Below are 17,325 nucleotides of genomic sequence, written 5' to 3'. Positions count from 1 at the left end.
CGTGACGCTATAAGCAAAGATAAAGTCATTGAACTTGTAATTGTTTTTAGTTTCCTATGAACAGCTGAGAAGCTGAACCACTACCATAATATACAGTAAAGACAGGCACACGTTTTAAACCAAAGGACAATGTAAATTAGCTTGTTGATTCTTTTCTCTTTTTTAAGCGTCACGTTGTCGAACACGTTTGCGCTGATGATAGATTACCTTAAATCGTATTGTTCTCGCCTGTATTGAATTGAAGAGAATGTTAGTGAGCAGCTAATCTAAACTCCCTGTTTTGGCTCCGAGCCTTCTCCAGCTGTTTTTGGACTTCATAGAACTATAGTTGCGGCACACTTCCAGGAAAAGTACTCACATACATACACATAAAATACACTATGTACTGTAGTATATTTATGGCCCTATTTGCGTAACTTATTTAAAGTATATTTAGGTGTAGAGTGAAGCTGCTGCAACTAAATGCCTACATCTGTACATCTAAATAATTATTGCCTACGCTGATCACATTCTTGTGAGTCTGTTGTTATGTGCTAATATACATCTATATAGAAAGGACTAATTAGATTTGCTGTCTGATTGAGTCATGAAAAAAAGACAAAAGCTTATCATGACTGAGTAACGGCAGAGTGATGTGGATGATAGCGTTCCTTTTTTCCTCCCACTTCCTCTTTGCCTGTTTTCTTTCCTCACGGTAAACATGTTTACACGGTGTAAAGTAACGACAGGAAACTCGCTCCTCTGCTTTCCCTCTGCCTCTGCATGTGAGCGCTTGTTCTGTGCATGTGTCATGTATGTTTTGGTTGAGCTTCGGCGCACGGGGTCATGAAGTTCCTCGGTGCGCTTTGCTATGTAACCAGAGGAAAATTAATCCCCCTGTTTGTGTCACAGTATTCACACCTTTGTTTTTCGCATTTGTAACAATGTGTTTCTGTATTTGTGGCTGCACCTTATTTAGAGGTGGCCTATTTTTCAGATGTGTTTCATTGCGACCTCTTTGTAGAACAGCTGTTTTATTTGACTTCAGTCGCCGTGCCAGGCTTTGGAACGCGATGCACTGGCAGCGCCTCTGAAACCTGTAAACTGTCACCTGATCATCATTCATATATTTCCGAGAATAAATCATGGGTATTAAAAACACGGGCCGAGCGCATGGCCCATCATCTCTCTGCGCAAACAGAAACATTCAGGCTCCTGCTCTCCGTCAGTTTCCTCGGGACAAACGCACACCATCTGTTTTTCGTCTTTCTTTCTTTCTTTTTTTATCTCGGCTTGTTGATCACACGTGAGTCCGGCAGGAGCTGCTGCTGGATGCGAATGCACGACGCTGCCAATTTGAGGATGGAAGACAGGACAGGGGGAAAGACTTTCTAAGTCTTCTTATTTCGAGAGGTGTTATTGTAAGGTGAAAAACAGAGGAAGGGAGAGGGGCGGCTGGCTCACGAGGAACGTGAGTGAGGACGAAGGAGGAGCCAGAGGAACGAGGAGATAGAGCAGACCGCCGGCTGAGGAGGGGGCTGGGGACAGGCAAACATGTTTATGCGCTGAGGGTGAAGCAAATGTTGAACACGGCCGTGTGCGTTAAAGGAGAGCGCCGAGTCACGCCTGGTGTCTCCTGCACGTCGTCTCGGGCCCTGCCGAGCCCACAAGGTCGAGCTGACCAGCGTCCAAGAGCCAACACTTGAAACTTTGTGACACAGATAGTGAGTCCGCGCTGGTGAAGCTTTAATTAAACCCGTGAAAATGGGCCACGACTACGCTGCGTGCTCTGTGATATAAAATTACGCCGCGGTCGCCCTATTCAGCACCTGAGGAGTTGGAGCTAATAACTGCTGAATAAAGCTGGAGGCCATGATGAGTTGTACAAATGTACGAGGGGCCTCCTCGGTTGACCTGTCCTCAATTTGGTTCATGTGCGTCCACCACATTTCTGGAAATGTGTAAAGCAAGATTGGGCGTAAATTAAGCTCCAGAAACGCTTGTTTTTTGCCTTTTGCAGTCGAGGTGGAGACAATAAGCCAAAGCGCAGTCAGCACTGAGACTGAAAAAAGCAGCGAGAGGAAATGAGGGCAAAGTTCACGCATTATGTGGTTTGTTTTCTCTAAGCCAGAACGGGAACGAGCAGGGATTACTGTATATTACACTGCATTTCAGAGTCAAGCACAATATTTTAACGGAGGAGCGATGACAGCCGTTGTCGTCGTGCGATCATAAGTTGGGCCAAGATAAATGAGACAAACCTGAGGTGACATAACCGTTTTAAAAGCATACATTGGTATCAGCGAGTCAGCTGGGGCGCCTCTCACATGAATGCGGACCCACGCGGTCTCCTCTGATCCCTGAGAGAGAGTTTGTTTTTGCCCCGACAGCGTGAGTCTGAAGGGAAAAAAAAAAAAAACAGCAGCAGCAGACCTGGACCGGTTCAGACCAGTCTGGCTGAAGCCTCGCGCTTTCATCTCATTGTTTCAGGGTCCCTGCGATCCGCTCTCTCATGTACGGCTCGGCGTGAACGGGTGAAGTTTGAGGAAACGCTGCTTTCGTTTGATCTAAAAAAAAAAAAAAAAAAAGGCAGAGACGCAAAGATTCAGCTTCAGAACTTTGTGCTTGTGCTTCAGACGTCCAGTCAACTAGACCTGGATATAGTGTGGGAACATAAAGTTCACACGTGTTGCGCTTTTACATTAGATTAACAGATAAATTATTAAAAGGAACATTTCATAACGTCATACAATGCAGCCGATGATATTAACTGTACATGGACTTGGACTCGTGTATTTTCAATGATTTATCATGTGCTCTAACACTCACTGTTGTAAATGAACCTATGACATGATATTACATTTCTTCCTTTCCCTTCCCTTTGTCTCTTTGTCTGTGAACTACATCTCCCTGTTCCCTTTCCCATTCTTTATTCACTCGTTTCCCTGTCAATGCCTGGCCTAGTTCTCTCTCACAAAGACAAGCTTGTTCAGTGTGGAAACCGTTTGGCATGAATGGAGCTAAAATGGATGCTAATTAGTCCGTGCCATCAGGACACCCCTCCTTCAAAACATGCCACATTTGCACAACACTGGTCATGTGAATGTAAACTTAGCACGTCCCGAGCATTTCTTTTATAACTCGCCTTTAAGTTACTGTATTTGGCCTCGCTCTTTACTGTTAAAGCATTTTTTTCTCTCCCTTCCACGCTCTAACCCTCCCTTTCCTTCCTCCCCGGGAGCCTCTTTCTCTCTGTAGCCGCCTCTTTCAGCGAGAAACAATGACCGTACCTTATGTAAGAACGCTGTCTCTCGTGAGGAGACTGTAAAGCAGTTCTGCGAGCGAGCACAGCTGCTTTGCCTGTCGCCTTAAGCCGGAGCAGAGTGGCGCAGCGGAAGCGTGCTGGGCCCATAACCCAGAGGTCGATGGATCGAAACCATCCTCTGCTATTTTTGACATCTTCTCTCACTCATGCATAGTTCACGCTGCATCTAATATGCACCTCTCCGTATTTAACTACAGGAAGACCTCCGAAATGACCTAAATACAGTAGCTTGAACGCAACCTGCCCCCCTTCCCACGCTCATCGTGTTAGTTTTTCGTCAGAAATGCAAACCAGACTACCAGGCCCTAAATTAAATATTTACCTTATTTGTGTCTGCTGCATGTTTTCCCTCTCATTTAACAGGCAATTACTAGAGGGTGAAAGCATCAGCAAGGGCGATGAACACTGACCTTTGAGCTGCAGCCTGTTGTACATAAACTCACAGTCCTCGACAAGGCCTTGAGACAGCATTGATTAAAACACTGATATGAGGATTTAGTTTGATAGTCTCTGTGCCATTATGTGATTGAGTTAGTCAGATCCAGTTGATGCCATGGGTTTGAATTCATCATGTCATGAAGGTGAACTGGAGACTAGATATGAGCTTGGAAAGGAATAATCCTCACAATTGCAGTTATCAGTGTAAACAGTGTTTATTCAAGGCTTTTATGTGCTTTAAAAATGCACATTTCATGTTATAATTATGCACAATAGCTATCTAGTACGATAATTTATTAAAAGGATCAGGCCACAAAAATATAAAATTTTTATTTGTCCCTGTGACCCTACAGAGGACAGACACTAAATAAATGAATGAGTGTCATTTGCACATTATTATACATGACCCTATAGCACCCCCTGGAGTATTTAGACTGTACAGACTCTACATGTCTAAACCATCTGTTTGTGTTTATCTTATAACCATACTTTTGTGCTATGTTACAAGTTGGTGGCATTATTAAATGTATGATATTGAGCTAGATTTTTTTATATTTTAAAATACAAATAAAATGGATAATAATGTAATTAAAAGTAAAGAATATCGTATTGCCAATATTAAAAAATATTTTTAAAAACTAATAAACAGTATAAACACAAAATACTTCAAGTTTAATCAATAATAATGAGGAGATATTATGCTTAAAAAACGAAGTAAATACACTTCCGGTGAATACTTCGACGTCGCCTCTTCTGTACGTAATCACGCAGTCGCATACGTCACCAACCAGGAAGTGAGTGCGTCCATTGAGGGGACGGACCGAAGAATCACAACAGAAGAGAGACACTCAGCGCGGCTTTAGCTTGTTAGTTTGGAGAAGCTGAAACACGCTGTTGTTTTTCTTCTCTCATTGTCGAGAGGGGACATGTCGCGAAAAGCCAAAGAAGAATATCATCGGTTCTTCACCGTTACCGAGCCGCGAACACATGAGAAGGGACACACCGAGTACAAAGTGACAGCGAGGGTTAGTTTTCACTCTTCATCTCTCATTAGCTACACTTCCATTAATATAAAGCTAGTTCATCTTATAATTATGATTACTGTCTAGTAAGATCATTTACCAGTGACTTGCAAAATTAATTTGTAGTTTAAGTGTTTACAATTTCACTCATTGGTTAAAAAATTCAATTAAAAAGTAACTTTGTATTGTATACACTTTGTATACACAGGATTCGGGAGGTCCTGTGTCCCCACAGCCATCAGACACGCCAATGTTGAAATAGTTTTACATGTTAATACATGTTAATACAGTCTTATAAATATGACCAGTCTTCCTTCTCCCTTTGCACTTTTGTTGATGTCAGTGTATGTTTGTGTACAAGCTACTGGGGGCTCGAATTTCCCCCCAGGTTACGAATAAAGTATTTTTCTATTCTACTTCTATTCTATTGTTACTCATTTGTGACACGGTCCGTTCTCAAAGGCCCTGCCGCTGTCTCAGGTGGATAGATACATAACTACACAATAGGCCTTTTATTTGAGGCACTGGTGCACAGCGAGTGCTGAGGCGGAACAGAGAGAACTTGTGATTCAGTTCGAGAGCTCCAGCACCCCCATGACCGCGCTAATGCCCCGCGGGTTAGACAAGCATGCATTCACAATCTGAATGTGTGTCTGACGTACTGGAAATTAAAAATGTGGGGTGAGGTTTAATGTTCTGTTTTATTTTTCTCCTCTCTTTTCTGGTGTGCAGTTTGTGTCCAAGCGTCATCCGGAAGATGTGAAGGAGGTGGTCGTGTGGAGGAGGTTTTCAGAGCTGAAGAAGCTCCACGGAGAGTTGGCCTACACGCACAGGAATCTGTTCAGGAGACAGGAGGAGTTTCCGCCTTTTCCCCGCGCACAAGTTTTTGGTATAATGCGCTAAAGACGGATTACAAACTGACCGGGTCGTTTGGTTTGCTGCTAGTTAAATAACAGAAAGAACTTGGATTTCATGTTAGCTAGTCAAGAGTCTTTCAGTCACTTCTAGTTCCTCCAGCTTGTCCGTTTGTAGTGTTTCCTCATAATTCTTGTGACATATCCCTTCAGCCTACGGCTGAATTTTTCCTGCCTTTACCAATACACAACTGCAAAGGCAAACAACGGTCATGTTTTTAGTTGACGGTAGCATAATCAGATCAGCATCTCAAACTCTTCACTGGTGATTAGATGATTTTTCTTAACATCTGGCACAAAAAGAGTATTTACCTGTCTGACATCTATATATATATTTTTAAACATAAATAAAAATGTGTTGTTATTTGTGTGCATCTGTTTCAGGAAGGTTTGATGAAGCTGTGATTGAGGAGAGGAGGAAAGCAGCGGAAGCCATGTTTCTTTTTACTACAACCATACCTGCACTGTACAACAGCCCACAGCTCAAGGACTTCTTCAGAGTAAGACACAAACATCCACACACAGGAAAAAAAACAAAAAAACATCAGTCGGTCTCTTCTCACCCTTCCTTCCCTCCCTCAGGGTGGCGAGGTCATAAGACCTCTGGATCCCTCTCTGTCCTCCGCGGGGCCCCTGCCTCCCCCTCTCATCCCCCTCCCCAAGCGGAGAGCTTCGGACTGCGAGCCTGCTGAGGAGGAGGAGGGACGGGAGGCTCCTACCCTGCCCCAGGATCTGGGCACCAACCTGAGCTTAGAAGTGGGAGAACCGGAGGTGGCGGCCGAGGCCTACACCGAGGTGGGAGGGTCTCCGAGAGAAGAAGAACGAGAGGACCTCAGCGACATAGACCTGGACGACCGAAGTATAAACACCACCAGTATTAACTAATTAATCTTCACTTACGTTTTAACTCTTAAAATGACCTTTTTGTCCATGTCTCCATTCAGTTCCATCTCCCGACCCGTCTCCTGCCAGAAACCACCAGTCAAGCGAGAACCAGGAAGAATTTGATTCACTGTTTGACTCTGTGGCAGAAGAACAAGTTCCATCTCCAAAGGAGGAAGGTCCTCCTCCGCTGACTGACAACGACCTGGCTGTCTTTGACCCCTGCTACAAACAAGGTGATGTGAAGATGTATGCAAATGTAATTATACAAACTGCTTCAGACAAAACCTCTGTAAAATGTAATATCCTATAGTCCTATATTTATATATATATATATATATACACATATATATATGTAGAGGATTCCCGAGTGGAGTCCGTTTACTTGTTTTGATCAGTCTAGAGTTTAAATAAGAGACTTGCTTCAATGAAATAATGTGGCAAACGTTCGTACAGTGTCGCAAAAAGTTTTTGTCCGAAGTGTCTTTTATGTGGTAGCGTGGCCGAGCGGTCTAAGGCGCTGGATTAAGGCTCCAGTCTCTTCGGGGGCGTGGGTTCGAATCCCACCGCTGCCAAAGATTTTTCAATATGTTGTGTACAGTGAAATCTCTAAACAGGAGAATTGTGTGTTTCCTAAAAAGTGGTGTGTTGTGGTTGATTATTAGAACCTAAAAATAAATGCAACTCCCTACATTAAGTGGCCTTGTTTTCCTGCATTGCAGCTTCATGATTGTGAGGTGATGGGCTGAGAAAAGGCCATAATATTTTTATTAAAGCTGTGGTTGTTCTACTGTTTTACACTGATAATCAAATATAATCCAATCACACAATTGACCTCTTGAACAACTTGCTGGAAATGTCCTAATTTCTTGACTATTCCTTTCTATTTCAGAAAGATCAAATTCCTCAACTGACCATTCAGAACTGTTCTCCCTGCCCACGGCTGGTCTCAATGAGGGGGATGCGGGATACTTGAACCAAGCAGCCAAGGAGCTCACCGCCGCCATGGACAGAGAGAAGGAAGGAGAATTTAGTTCTGCTATTCGCGGATACAGAACGGCGGTGGATCTGCTGATCACCGGAGTACAAGGTGAAATATTTAATTCAGCAATTAAGTCTCAGAAATAACAAAACACACTCATTTCTGTGAAGGTCCTCTGTCATCCAGGGCATCTAGTTGCCCTTTTTTTTTTAACAAAAATGAGGGACACAACACAGTGAAGGTGCACTGCTGTCTGTGCACTTTATGCGTCTAATTCAGGGTCATAATATTACCATACAATCTGTGCAGTGTGAGTTTTACAAACACAATGATGCATGTCATGTTAATTTCTGCATGAAATGTGGACCAGGGTTGTTGCCATAGCAACAGACAATGCACTCACTTATTCAACTGCAATAACTGCAGATTGCATCATGTTTCAGCATGTGTAAAAAAAAAAAAAGAAATCAGACGAAAGCAGCTGATATAACTGTATGTACACACCAGGCGTCTCGGATTTCTGTCTCCTCGTCTTGACCTTAGTATGCGGTAGCATGGCCGAGCGGTCCAAGGCGCTGGATTAAGGCTCCAGTCTCTTCGGGGGCGTGGGTTCGAATCCCACTGCTGCCAACAATGATTTCACTTTCTGTTCAGTGGCGTTTTAGGAAAAAGCATCTGATTTCAAGCAGGGAAGCTATTTCTGCTGATGTACTCTTGTCTCCATGTGGTTGACATGGATTTCAAATTAGCTACGAATCCATACATTTGCATTTCTCTGGAAAAATCTGAATTTGACGATGAAACCAGATGATTTTGTAACAGATTGGATAATAACAGAATCTCAGCTAATGTCAAATATGCCCCTGTCCATCCTCACAGGTTTAGTTTGACTTAAGATTTAGACCACAGTCATTCTTCCCCTGATATTACAAATAAACTACACTGAGCAAGTTGAAGACAGAAGCATAATATTCAGTGGTTTTATAGCGATCTCAGGATATTCAGCCAGATTTGCTAAAGCTCTTCATGTCTTTCAGGACACTAATAGACTGAGAATGTCCCTGCAATACACAAGAGACCTTACAGAAAATGAATGAATGAATGAATCATACGCTATAATGTTAAATACTTTTTGTTCTGGGGGTTAGTTTTTTTTATTGGCTCAGTAGTTAATCCTTTGTGGAATAGTCTGCCAGTGTGTCCTCTACGTTAGTGACATTTAATTAGTTAAAATAGTAACTCCTCAGAAATCCCTTTTTTAAAGTTTTTTATAAGTGTACACTTTCATTTAAGGATGTAGTCATTCTTAAGGTCACTTGGGCCTCGCAAAACACATGTTTCTGTTCCTGTAAAGCCACATGCAGTTTCATTGTCCTTTAACAAGGGGTAATGAAAAATCCACTCTATTCCTGTGTTGTCAGAAGCTGTAAATCTAATCTCAGAAGCTGTCAAACTAGATGCAAGGCCGGTTATGAGTCACCATAATCTACAGTCTTAATCAAATCTTATCCTGCTACAGTCGGTGGCAGTTTTGTCACTGGGTAGCGTGGCCGAGTGGTCTAAGGCGCTGGATTTAGGCTCCAGTCTCTCTGGAGGCGTGGGTTCAAATCCCACCGCTGCCAATTATTTTTTTCTGAAAATAATTTTTAATATGTTTTTCTCACCTGAAACTCCTTCTCATAGTCCCTTTTGACTCTACAATGACATTTGCACACACAATACCCCGGTACCTTCCTTTTAGCTAGCTGAGGACCAACGGGTTGTTCTTTGTGATGTACAGTAATGCTATAAAGTGTTTACACAACTCTCACATGTCCAGTCTGCTCAAGTTACACGGTGCTGGAGCAGGAGGGTTGACATTGATGAACCATCTACAGGATTTTGGAGCTGTTATTTTAGAGTAGAACAGATACACCATGCTGCTTTAGAGTAAACGAATATTATCATAACGTAACACCATTTAAGGTGCATGAATGAAACAAAACAGTCAGCCAGACACAAATAAAGACGGAGCATCACCAGCCAACACAAGTGCAAACACATCTGCCACTGTTCAAACATGTCACAGCCCTCTAATGTGTTATCCATGGTTGTGCTTTTCTATAAATAGACCGGTAGAGGTGGACTAACGTCTCCTATGACCTGGCAAACAGGGAGTTGTTTGTTTTCATGTGGTAGCGTGGCCGAGCGGTCTAAGGCGCTGGATTAAGGCTCCAGTCTCTTCGGGGGCGTGGGTTCGAATCCCACCGCTGCCAAGGAAAATTTTCCACCTCAAATGCAAAGTTTATTATAAATATTACTGTGTCATATATCAGAAGTGTCAAACTCATTTTAGTTCAGATCAATTTAAAATGAACGTAACAGTAGAATAAGTGCTGTAGGTAACGGCAACTACAGACTTTTTGTTTTAGTCTTAAGAAGAACAAAAATATTAGGAGAATTGTTGCCTTTAATAAACTATACTTTAAAAAAAAAATGAAAAATTCTTCAGAAAAATAAGCGCCATTTGTGTTCTGCCAACTTCTTTTTCTAAAATAGTGGATAAATTATGTATAGCAGTTATTTTCATAAAAAAAATTGCCATCTTCTGTGTCGCTTTCGTCCGGGTTCGAGTCCAGCTGAGGCCTTTCTGGGTGGAGTTTGCATGTTCTCCCTGTGTCTGCGTGGGGTTTTCTTTCTCCGGGTGCTCCCATCTCCAAAGACATGCTCGTTAGGCTAATTGGCGACTCTAAATTGACCCTGGGTGTGAGTGTGAGTGTGAATGGTTGTTTGTCCCTGCGATAGGCTGGAGACCTGTCCAGGGTTTACCCTGTATCTCGCCCGATGACAGCTGGGATAGTCTCCAGCAACCCCCACAAGAGGTTTAAGCAGTATGGAAGATGAGATGAGATTAGATGTGTCATTTTCACCAGATTTGACCCTCTGGGCCGCTTTTCGCTCACGGGCCGTACGTTTGAAACCTGTGTTATAGCTGAATGAGATAAATTAATAGTATCCTTAAATTTATTGTAATGTCAAAGTTTATGTCCTGTCATATCGAATCGAATATATTGAATTTTGTTGTGATGTTAAAAACAAACCTTTCACAAACACACTCCAATTTAATCTCATTATTTAGTTTTTTTCTGTAACAGCCACACACGTACAGATTAAATGAAACATTTTTTGTCTTTGTGTGTCTATCCAGGAGACCCGGATCCCGTACGCAGGGAGTCGGTGATGAGGAGAACGGCCCAGTACCTGAAGCACGCCGAGATGTTGGTTGAAAGGCACTCCTCACCCTCTCACACTCACACACCTACACACGCACAGGACCCGTAGGTACACACACACACACACACACACACACACACACACACACACACACACGCACAAACTCACAAAGGCTGAAGAGACAGAAGCTCAGGGTTGTCGCATTAACATACATGCGCGCGCACACAGAGATGCACAATTAATTATGACAACACACTCGAGCACATTCCCAAATGAAAGCTCATTCAGGTGGATAAGACCCACAGTACAGACACACACACACACACACACACACATATATAGACACACACTCCTGAGGTACACACTACAGTGCAGACTGCTCCTTTAGCCCCGTTTGTTTGAAAAGAAATGTGACGTACGAAATCAGAATATACATAAACTGACTCATGTGTAGTTAATCTTATTTCAAAGTGTTCCCTTGAACACAGTTATGCGTATGTATATCAGTGATTTGCATTTTGCACAATGTTTTGTTAATAAATATGATTTTAATTTAACTGGATATCGGTTTTATTGGTTAAATTTCAAGATACGAGCAACATCTATAGCTTCAGCGAGAAAAAAAATGCAGTGAAGTTTCCAGCTGGAGGTGAATGATCATTACTGTATAGAAGTCCACGATGGCTGCTCATGGACATAGAGGGGTTATTTAGGTTTGCAGTAACCAAACAGCTCCTCTGAGAGGCGCTGTTGGCTATTAGATAATAGCTATTAAACATCCTCTACTACAGAAACTCCTCATTTTTGGTGTTAAAACCAGGAAACTTAATTTATGTTTTCCTGAACTGAACAATTTTGTAGCATGTACCAATAAACTGGTTCATTTTAAGGCTCATTAGCTTCTGCTGCCTGTCATTACTTTTATTTGACTTGACAGGCTTAAAGAATAGTCATAAGAAATAAAAAAAAAGTGACTAGATAGATTTACACCAATCAGCCGCAACATTAAAACCATCAACACTGATTTTCTTACTACTGTGTAATGTTCCTTGCTTTTATTTGTGTTGATTTATATTCCTGCGCCATGTGTCCCCCCAGATAAGCAACCTCCATATCGTTAGCCTAATAGCATAACTGCCGTGCTATTACAATAGCAATAAAAATTGTGTTTTTCTTATTTTCCAAAATCGTTCAAATATGACTTAGGCCAGTAGTTCCCAACCTTTTCCAACTCAGGTCCCACTTTGAGAGAAATGCATTCTCATACGTAACAATCTGACAAAATCCAAATATCAGAAGAAGAAGCCCATTAAATCGATACAGGTTTGCAAATAAACACAAACCTGATGCAAAGATGATGTAAATGCTGCTCGGGTCTAACCACATGAAACTTCAATTTAAGCAACAACATCAAAGAAACAGAATTAAAACGTTGGTTGGTGTTCGACAAACAACGTTGCCGAACGTAACCAGAACCCAAACATCACATGAAATGATTTGGAGCGCCGCCCCCCACAGGTTGAGAAGCTACCGACTTAGGCACTTACGCTTTTAGGCTGACAATATGATAAGAAAACGTAACTGGGTAACCAGGGCACCTTTTTCCCTTGCCCCATTGTCCAGTTTTGATGCACACATGGCCATTGTGGACCATTGTGGACCATTGTGGACAGGAGTCAGAGTGTCTGTCTGCGTCCATAAAAAATCACGTTGATGTTTTTATCAGAACCAGCTTTCATTTTTCCCCTTAACGTGATATTTGGACCAGATTTTCCCCTTTTTCAAAGTGTCTGAAATGCTTCCAGCCGCCCATTTATCCTCCTACTAACCTCGGCTTTGAGGAGAGACTGTTTACTCGCTGGCAGGTGCCGCGACAAACCAGATAACCAGCGGCCGGTCATAATGTTACGGCCGATCGGTGCACACGCTCCGTATAAGCCCGCAGTTAATGCATCTGTTTAAGTGATGAAGTTTGAGTTGTTTTTTTTTTTTGCGGACGGGTTGGCGGGGCCGAGATAAAAGAAGCGACGGGGAGAAAGGGAGAGTCGCCAGCATCCAGCAGAATCCCTTCTCTGGAGAGGAGCGAGGGATGGAAGGATAAACAGACGGAGAGGCGACAAAAAAAAAGGGGAGGCCGGCCAGAGGAAAAAAAAAAAAAAAAAAAGGGCGAGCTTTCTCTCTTCAGACGAGGAGAAAAAAAACTGAGGGGAAAAAAAGAAGGGATGAGATTAGAGGATAAGCAGAGATCATCCCTCCATTGTTAGAGGGTTGGAAAAAGGGACCCTCCCTCTTCCTCTATTTTCACCCCCACCACAATACCTCTTTTTCTTTTTTTGCACGCTTTGTTTTGACCATTGTGGGGAGCTTGAAGTGGATGGAGGGATGGCGGAGAAAGAAAGCGATAACATTGCTCCATCCTGTTATGCATCCCTCTCTCTCTCTCCCTCTCTCATCTCTACCTTTTTCATCCGTCTCTCCACCTGTGTAATGCAGAGGATGTGAGATGGAGAGACAAAGAGATGGAGGGAGGTTTGAAACCAGAGAGGAGGGGAGGAGGGAGGGGGGGCAACATTAGCATGCTGAGAGTGTCAGCACTCCTCTCTTTTTTCTCTCCCTCCATCCCCATCCCTCTTTCCTTTCCCTCCCTCTGTCTCTTTCTCCTCACTGGTCACTGCAATTATACCATCAAAACACTCCAGCCTGAGAGCATAATAGCTTCCCCCTGTGTGTGTGTGTGTGTGTGTGTGTGTGTTATCGTGAGAGATCAAAAGAAAGAGATGTGTGTGTGTGTGTGTGTTTGCGCATAATTTAGTGCCATACATGGTGCATTACGTGCGCATGTATGACATGAAGGGCAGCTGTTGGTGTGCGTGTGCCAAAACAGGGTTTTTTGTTTTTTTTTTGCAGCATGTGTGGGTTGCACACGAAGAGTGTGTTTTGCGCGCGCCGTGAAGTGTCTCCGCGAGTCCTGCCGGCTACGAAAACTGCTTCTCCAACCTCTGACCGAACGGCGCTCTTTCGACGCACTCCGAGAGACCCACTTTACATGCGTGTGTGCGCGCGCGAACGCCCGGTCCGTCCGCACACGTGTTGGCTCGCGCTAATGGATGCACGCGGGCGTACAGTCGTGGCTCGGAGACACAAACCGTTATGACCTACATGCCCAGTGGGTCATCATTAAACCAAACCGCACACTGTGACACCTTTGGCTGTCTAAACACACACACAAACACACACACACACACACACACACACACACACTCTGGCTGCTCTCACTGTTTTTGTTTTCACTCTCTCAACTTCCTCTATTCCTCTTCCCTTCCGCCCTCTGTCTTCCCTTTTTCTCTCGCTCCCAAACACACTCAAACACACTACCCCCCCCCCCCACACACACACACACACACACACACACCCCACACACACACACACCCACACACACACCCCTCCCCCTCGTCTCTATGAGCTTGTTAGCTCTCTCTGTCCGTTCGTTTCTCTCTGTCACCTTGCCCTCAGCTATTTGAGTACACTTCTGCCTCCCTCCCCACTATCTCCCTCAAACGCACAAACACTCTCGTTCTCTTTCTGTCTGTCTGCCTCTTCTCAGCCCGTCTCTCTCTCTCTCCCCCTTTTTCTGTTTCTACATATGTCCGCCGTCTCTCAGTATTGTCTCCGTCCCTCCGAGCTCGGCCCGGTGAAAAATTAAAGGGCCACTCCACCGATTCCGCGAATTGAGTTGTCCTGTCGTGACGAGAGCGTTTTTTAAAACAGCATGCACGCTGGAAATGTGGTGCTGGAAAGGGCAATGAGGTGCATTGTGGGAAATGTAGGACGCAGAGTTTCCTTGGGTCCGCTTGTCATTTGGGAGAACGGGTCAAAACTGGTACAATGCACAGAAGCCATGTCATGTCATTATAAACTCATATCTGCTGCCGTCACTGTCACCCAATCACAACCATCACCATGTGTGTGTTCTTGACTTGTGAGGACTTGGGACAGGTGCTGTGCTTTTCCAATTTACAGAATGACCCTATTGGGTCCTCCAGAGTTCATACTTCACAGTCATGCTTAGCAAGTCTAAACTAACCAGTTGCACACTTAGTATTGATAAACGCCCTGAGCTAGCAGCCTCAGAAACCGCCAACTACTACCAGCCCAGATTAGAAGCAAGAAAGCGGCAACCTTCAGATCTAAGCGATGAAGCTCGTGTGAAGTGCAAAGAAAAACTGCAGTTTATCCAGTGGCCACTTGAGGCTGGCTGCAAAATCCACGTAGACCCCCATGTTAAAAAGCCCAACTTTACAGCATTATTAAACATGTTTACAGCCTGGTATAAAAAAAGAAACGGTTTTGGCCTCAATGGTTTATTTCATGACAACAGGGTTTTTTTTCCCAACTCATTTGTTTATTTTATTTGAAATTCTGAGCTAACAGGTAGCGGAGAGTTGGGTGGGCGGGTCTCAACGTCTGACACAACCCCCATGTCCATATCTGGATGTCCATATATGAGTGTGGGCGGAGTAGGCTCATTCAACATGGCGACCTTCGGGCTTCATTTCCGAGGTTCAGAATCCAGTGGGTGACGACACGATGGGTTTGTCCATAGTATATAGTCAATGGGAGCAAACCGTGAGCTCTATATCAAGATAGTTTGGACCAATTATTACATCACCAACAGAGTTTGAAGCTTAGCATGGTCGTGCTGCACCATCTTACCAGTTTCTAACTCCACCTTACTTCCATATGATTCAAAAATCACCAGACCGAGGCAGATGTCATTCATCTGTGTCTCACGCCCCTAATTATGCTTTTTCACTTTATGCAATGATGAGTGAGTTAGAAGGCTGTGAATATCCATATCTCTGCTGGGAAGCTGATGGTCTGTGGGGATTGGCTCGTTTTTGCAGCCAGCCTCAAGTGGACAGAACTATAATTATTGGCATTTTTCACTTCACAAAAGTTGCAACTTGGGGCTGACACCTAAAGTCAAGATTAACTAGCACCTGGTTTGGGTTTATTAGCACCATCGTTTGTCTCTAAACAGGAAAATGTCCTTAAACAGAGCTGTACAGACGGAATATTCGACCAAGACGAAGAGGGATGGGGGTGCTGCATCAGATGACCTGGACTCAGATTCACCGGACCTAAAACTCATGCGGACCTGTTTGCGAGGAGTGGGACTACAGAGTGGAGCAAAAGCAGCCAACAAGTGCTCAGTATATGTGAGAGCTCCTTAAAAAACTATTTCAGGTAACGAGTGAGCAAAGCTGTTATGAAAGCAGTAGATGGCTTCTTTTAAGATTATATCATTTAACATGTTTTGTGCTGACAGCGTGGTTTCATACATGTGTAAAGTAATTAATAATAATTCCAGTGTGTCCAGTATTATTTGACTGGGTATGGATGTGTCCAAAGAGAAAAATATTGTCTACAAAAGGTACCATAATATATAATATGACGTTTGTTTAAGTTATTACAAAGGATTTATGGCGACTAAACCAACACTTTGTAGTCAGAAAACATCATTCGGATACGTTAGCACTTCTAAATCTGACCATGTTATAAATGCAGATCCAATATTTTTTTTTTAGCTCGCATTTGGTCTCCACCACATACGAAGGAAAATAAATAGCTAAAACCTTCTGTGCGTTCACAAGCTAGCTGGTAACTTTGTCTTTCAGGCATTTGGTGCTTGTCCAAGAAGTTAAACATGAGTTTATTACAGATGATTCACAGGAAATTCCTGAGCTTTTATGAGAAAATATTTTTGATTATTTTTGTTAGCATGTTCGTATACCAAAACGTTTACACATTACACTTTTTGCATTAGATTTTAAAAGCAAAATTTTGATAAAGTCACATGACCCCCTGTGTCATCTTCGGTGACGCTGTCTACTCAGGCTACTAGATCTGTTTGGGGAGTATCCGGCGCTTCAATGATGTCAACTATAGGTTCATCCTGTATGTTTGGCTCCATTTGGGTCCGACTGTGAGATAGGTTTGTGATTAGACAACACCAGTTTGATTTATTTTTCACAATATGTTTGGAAGAAGTAGCTCAATAAATGTTTTTATGTATAATTTTAAATTTTCCACAAACATAAAGTAATAAAATGACAAAATAATTCGAGTTTATACTATTAATACGTATAGCAGGTGCGAAAAAAAGGAAAAGATTAAATGATAATGCAGCTTTTATCAATTTATCCAAAAACTAAATATGGACAAAACCGCTAAGTTGCTCTGTTTCCACAACAACCGCTAACCGCTAAAACTGCTAACTGCTTCCTCTTCTTCCTGTTGTCCAACCAATAGAGGGAATGAATGTGACATCACAGCTGGTGAAGTCTCCATGGTTACGGCCACTGAGTGGCAAACAGTGACAGTTGAGCCTGGAGATTAGCAGCATTAGTTTGAATCATAGGCTTTAATACCGTCTAAATTGTAAAATGAATTAAAAAAAAAATGTGAAAAGCTGTTGTGCGATTGACTGAACCAACAGATCTGAAAGACAGTCAGAGATATATTTTTACAGATATCAGCCAAAGAACAGATTAATAAATGGATCACTGC

At 43.0% G+C, this 17,325-nt stretch overlaps 1 protein-coding gene and 4 non-coding genes across 7 annotated transcripts; all 5 read left to right on the top strand.

The window, feature by feature from the left end:
• The first annotated feature begins 4,531 nt into the window (after positions 1-4,531).
• Positions 4,532-17,091, top strand: snx15 (sorting nexin 15). Of its 3 annotated transcripts, none has more exons than XM_047609344.1 (8): positions 4,532-4,767; positions 5,497-5,653; positions 6,063-6,178; positions 6,261-6,537; positions 6,623-6,796; positions 7,453-7,650; positions 10,730-10,863; positions 15,797-17,091. In XM_047609344.1, the coding sequence occupies exons 1-7, from the start codon at positions 4,669-4,671 to the stop codon at positions 10,861-10,863; spliced, it is 1,155 nt and encodes a 384-aa protein (XP_047465300.1). In that variant the 5' UTR covers positions 4,532-4,668; the 3' UTR covers positions 15,797-17,091. The 3 variants fall into 3 exon arrangements, with proteins under 3 accessions (XP_047465300.1, XP_047465213.1, XP_047465131.1); XM_047609257.1 differs by having other exon boundaries at positions 15,815-17,090; XM_047609175.1 differs by lacking the exon at positions 15,797-17,091 and having other exon boundaries at positions 10,730-11,317.
• trnal-aag lies at positions 7,054-7,135 on the top strand. Its single transcript has one exon. It is a non-coding gene; the product is annotated as a tRNA-Leu (tRNA).
• trnal-aag lies at positions 8,091-8,172 on the top strand. The gene has a single exon. It is a non-coding gene; the product is annotated as a tRNA-Leu (tRNA).
• trnal-uag lies at positions 9,083-9,164 on the top strand. The gene has a single exon. It is a non-coding gene; the product is annotated as a tRNA-Leu (tRNA).
• Positions 9,716-9,797, top strand: trnal-aag. The gene has a single exon. It is a non-coding gene; the product is annotated as a tRNA-Leu (tRNA).
• Positions 17,092-17,325: the final 234 nt, after the last annotated feature.

This window comes from Mugil cephalus, chromosome 1 (genome assembly GCF_022458985.1).
Source record: "Mugil cephalus isolate CIBA_MC_2020 chromosome 1, CIBA_Mcephalus_1.1, whole genome shotgun sequence".
In the NCBI taxonomy this organism is placed as follows: Eukaryota; Metazoa; Chordata; class Actinopteri; order Mugiliformes; family Mugilidae; genus Mugil; species Mugil cephalus.
Note: the sequence above shows the minus strand (reverse complement) of the source record. Positions and strands in the feature narration are given on the sequence as shown.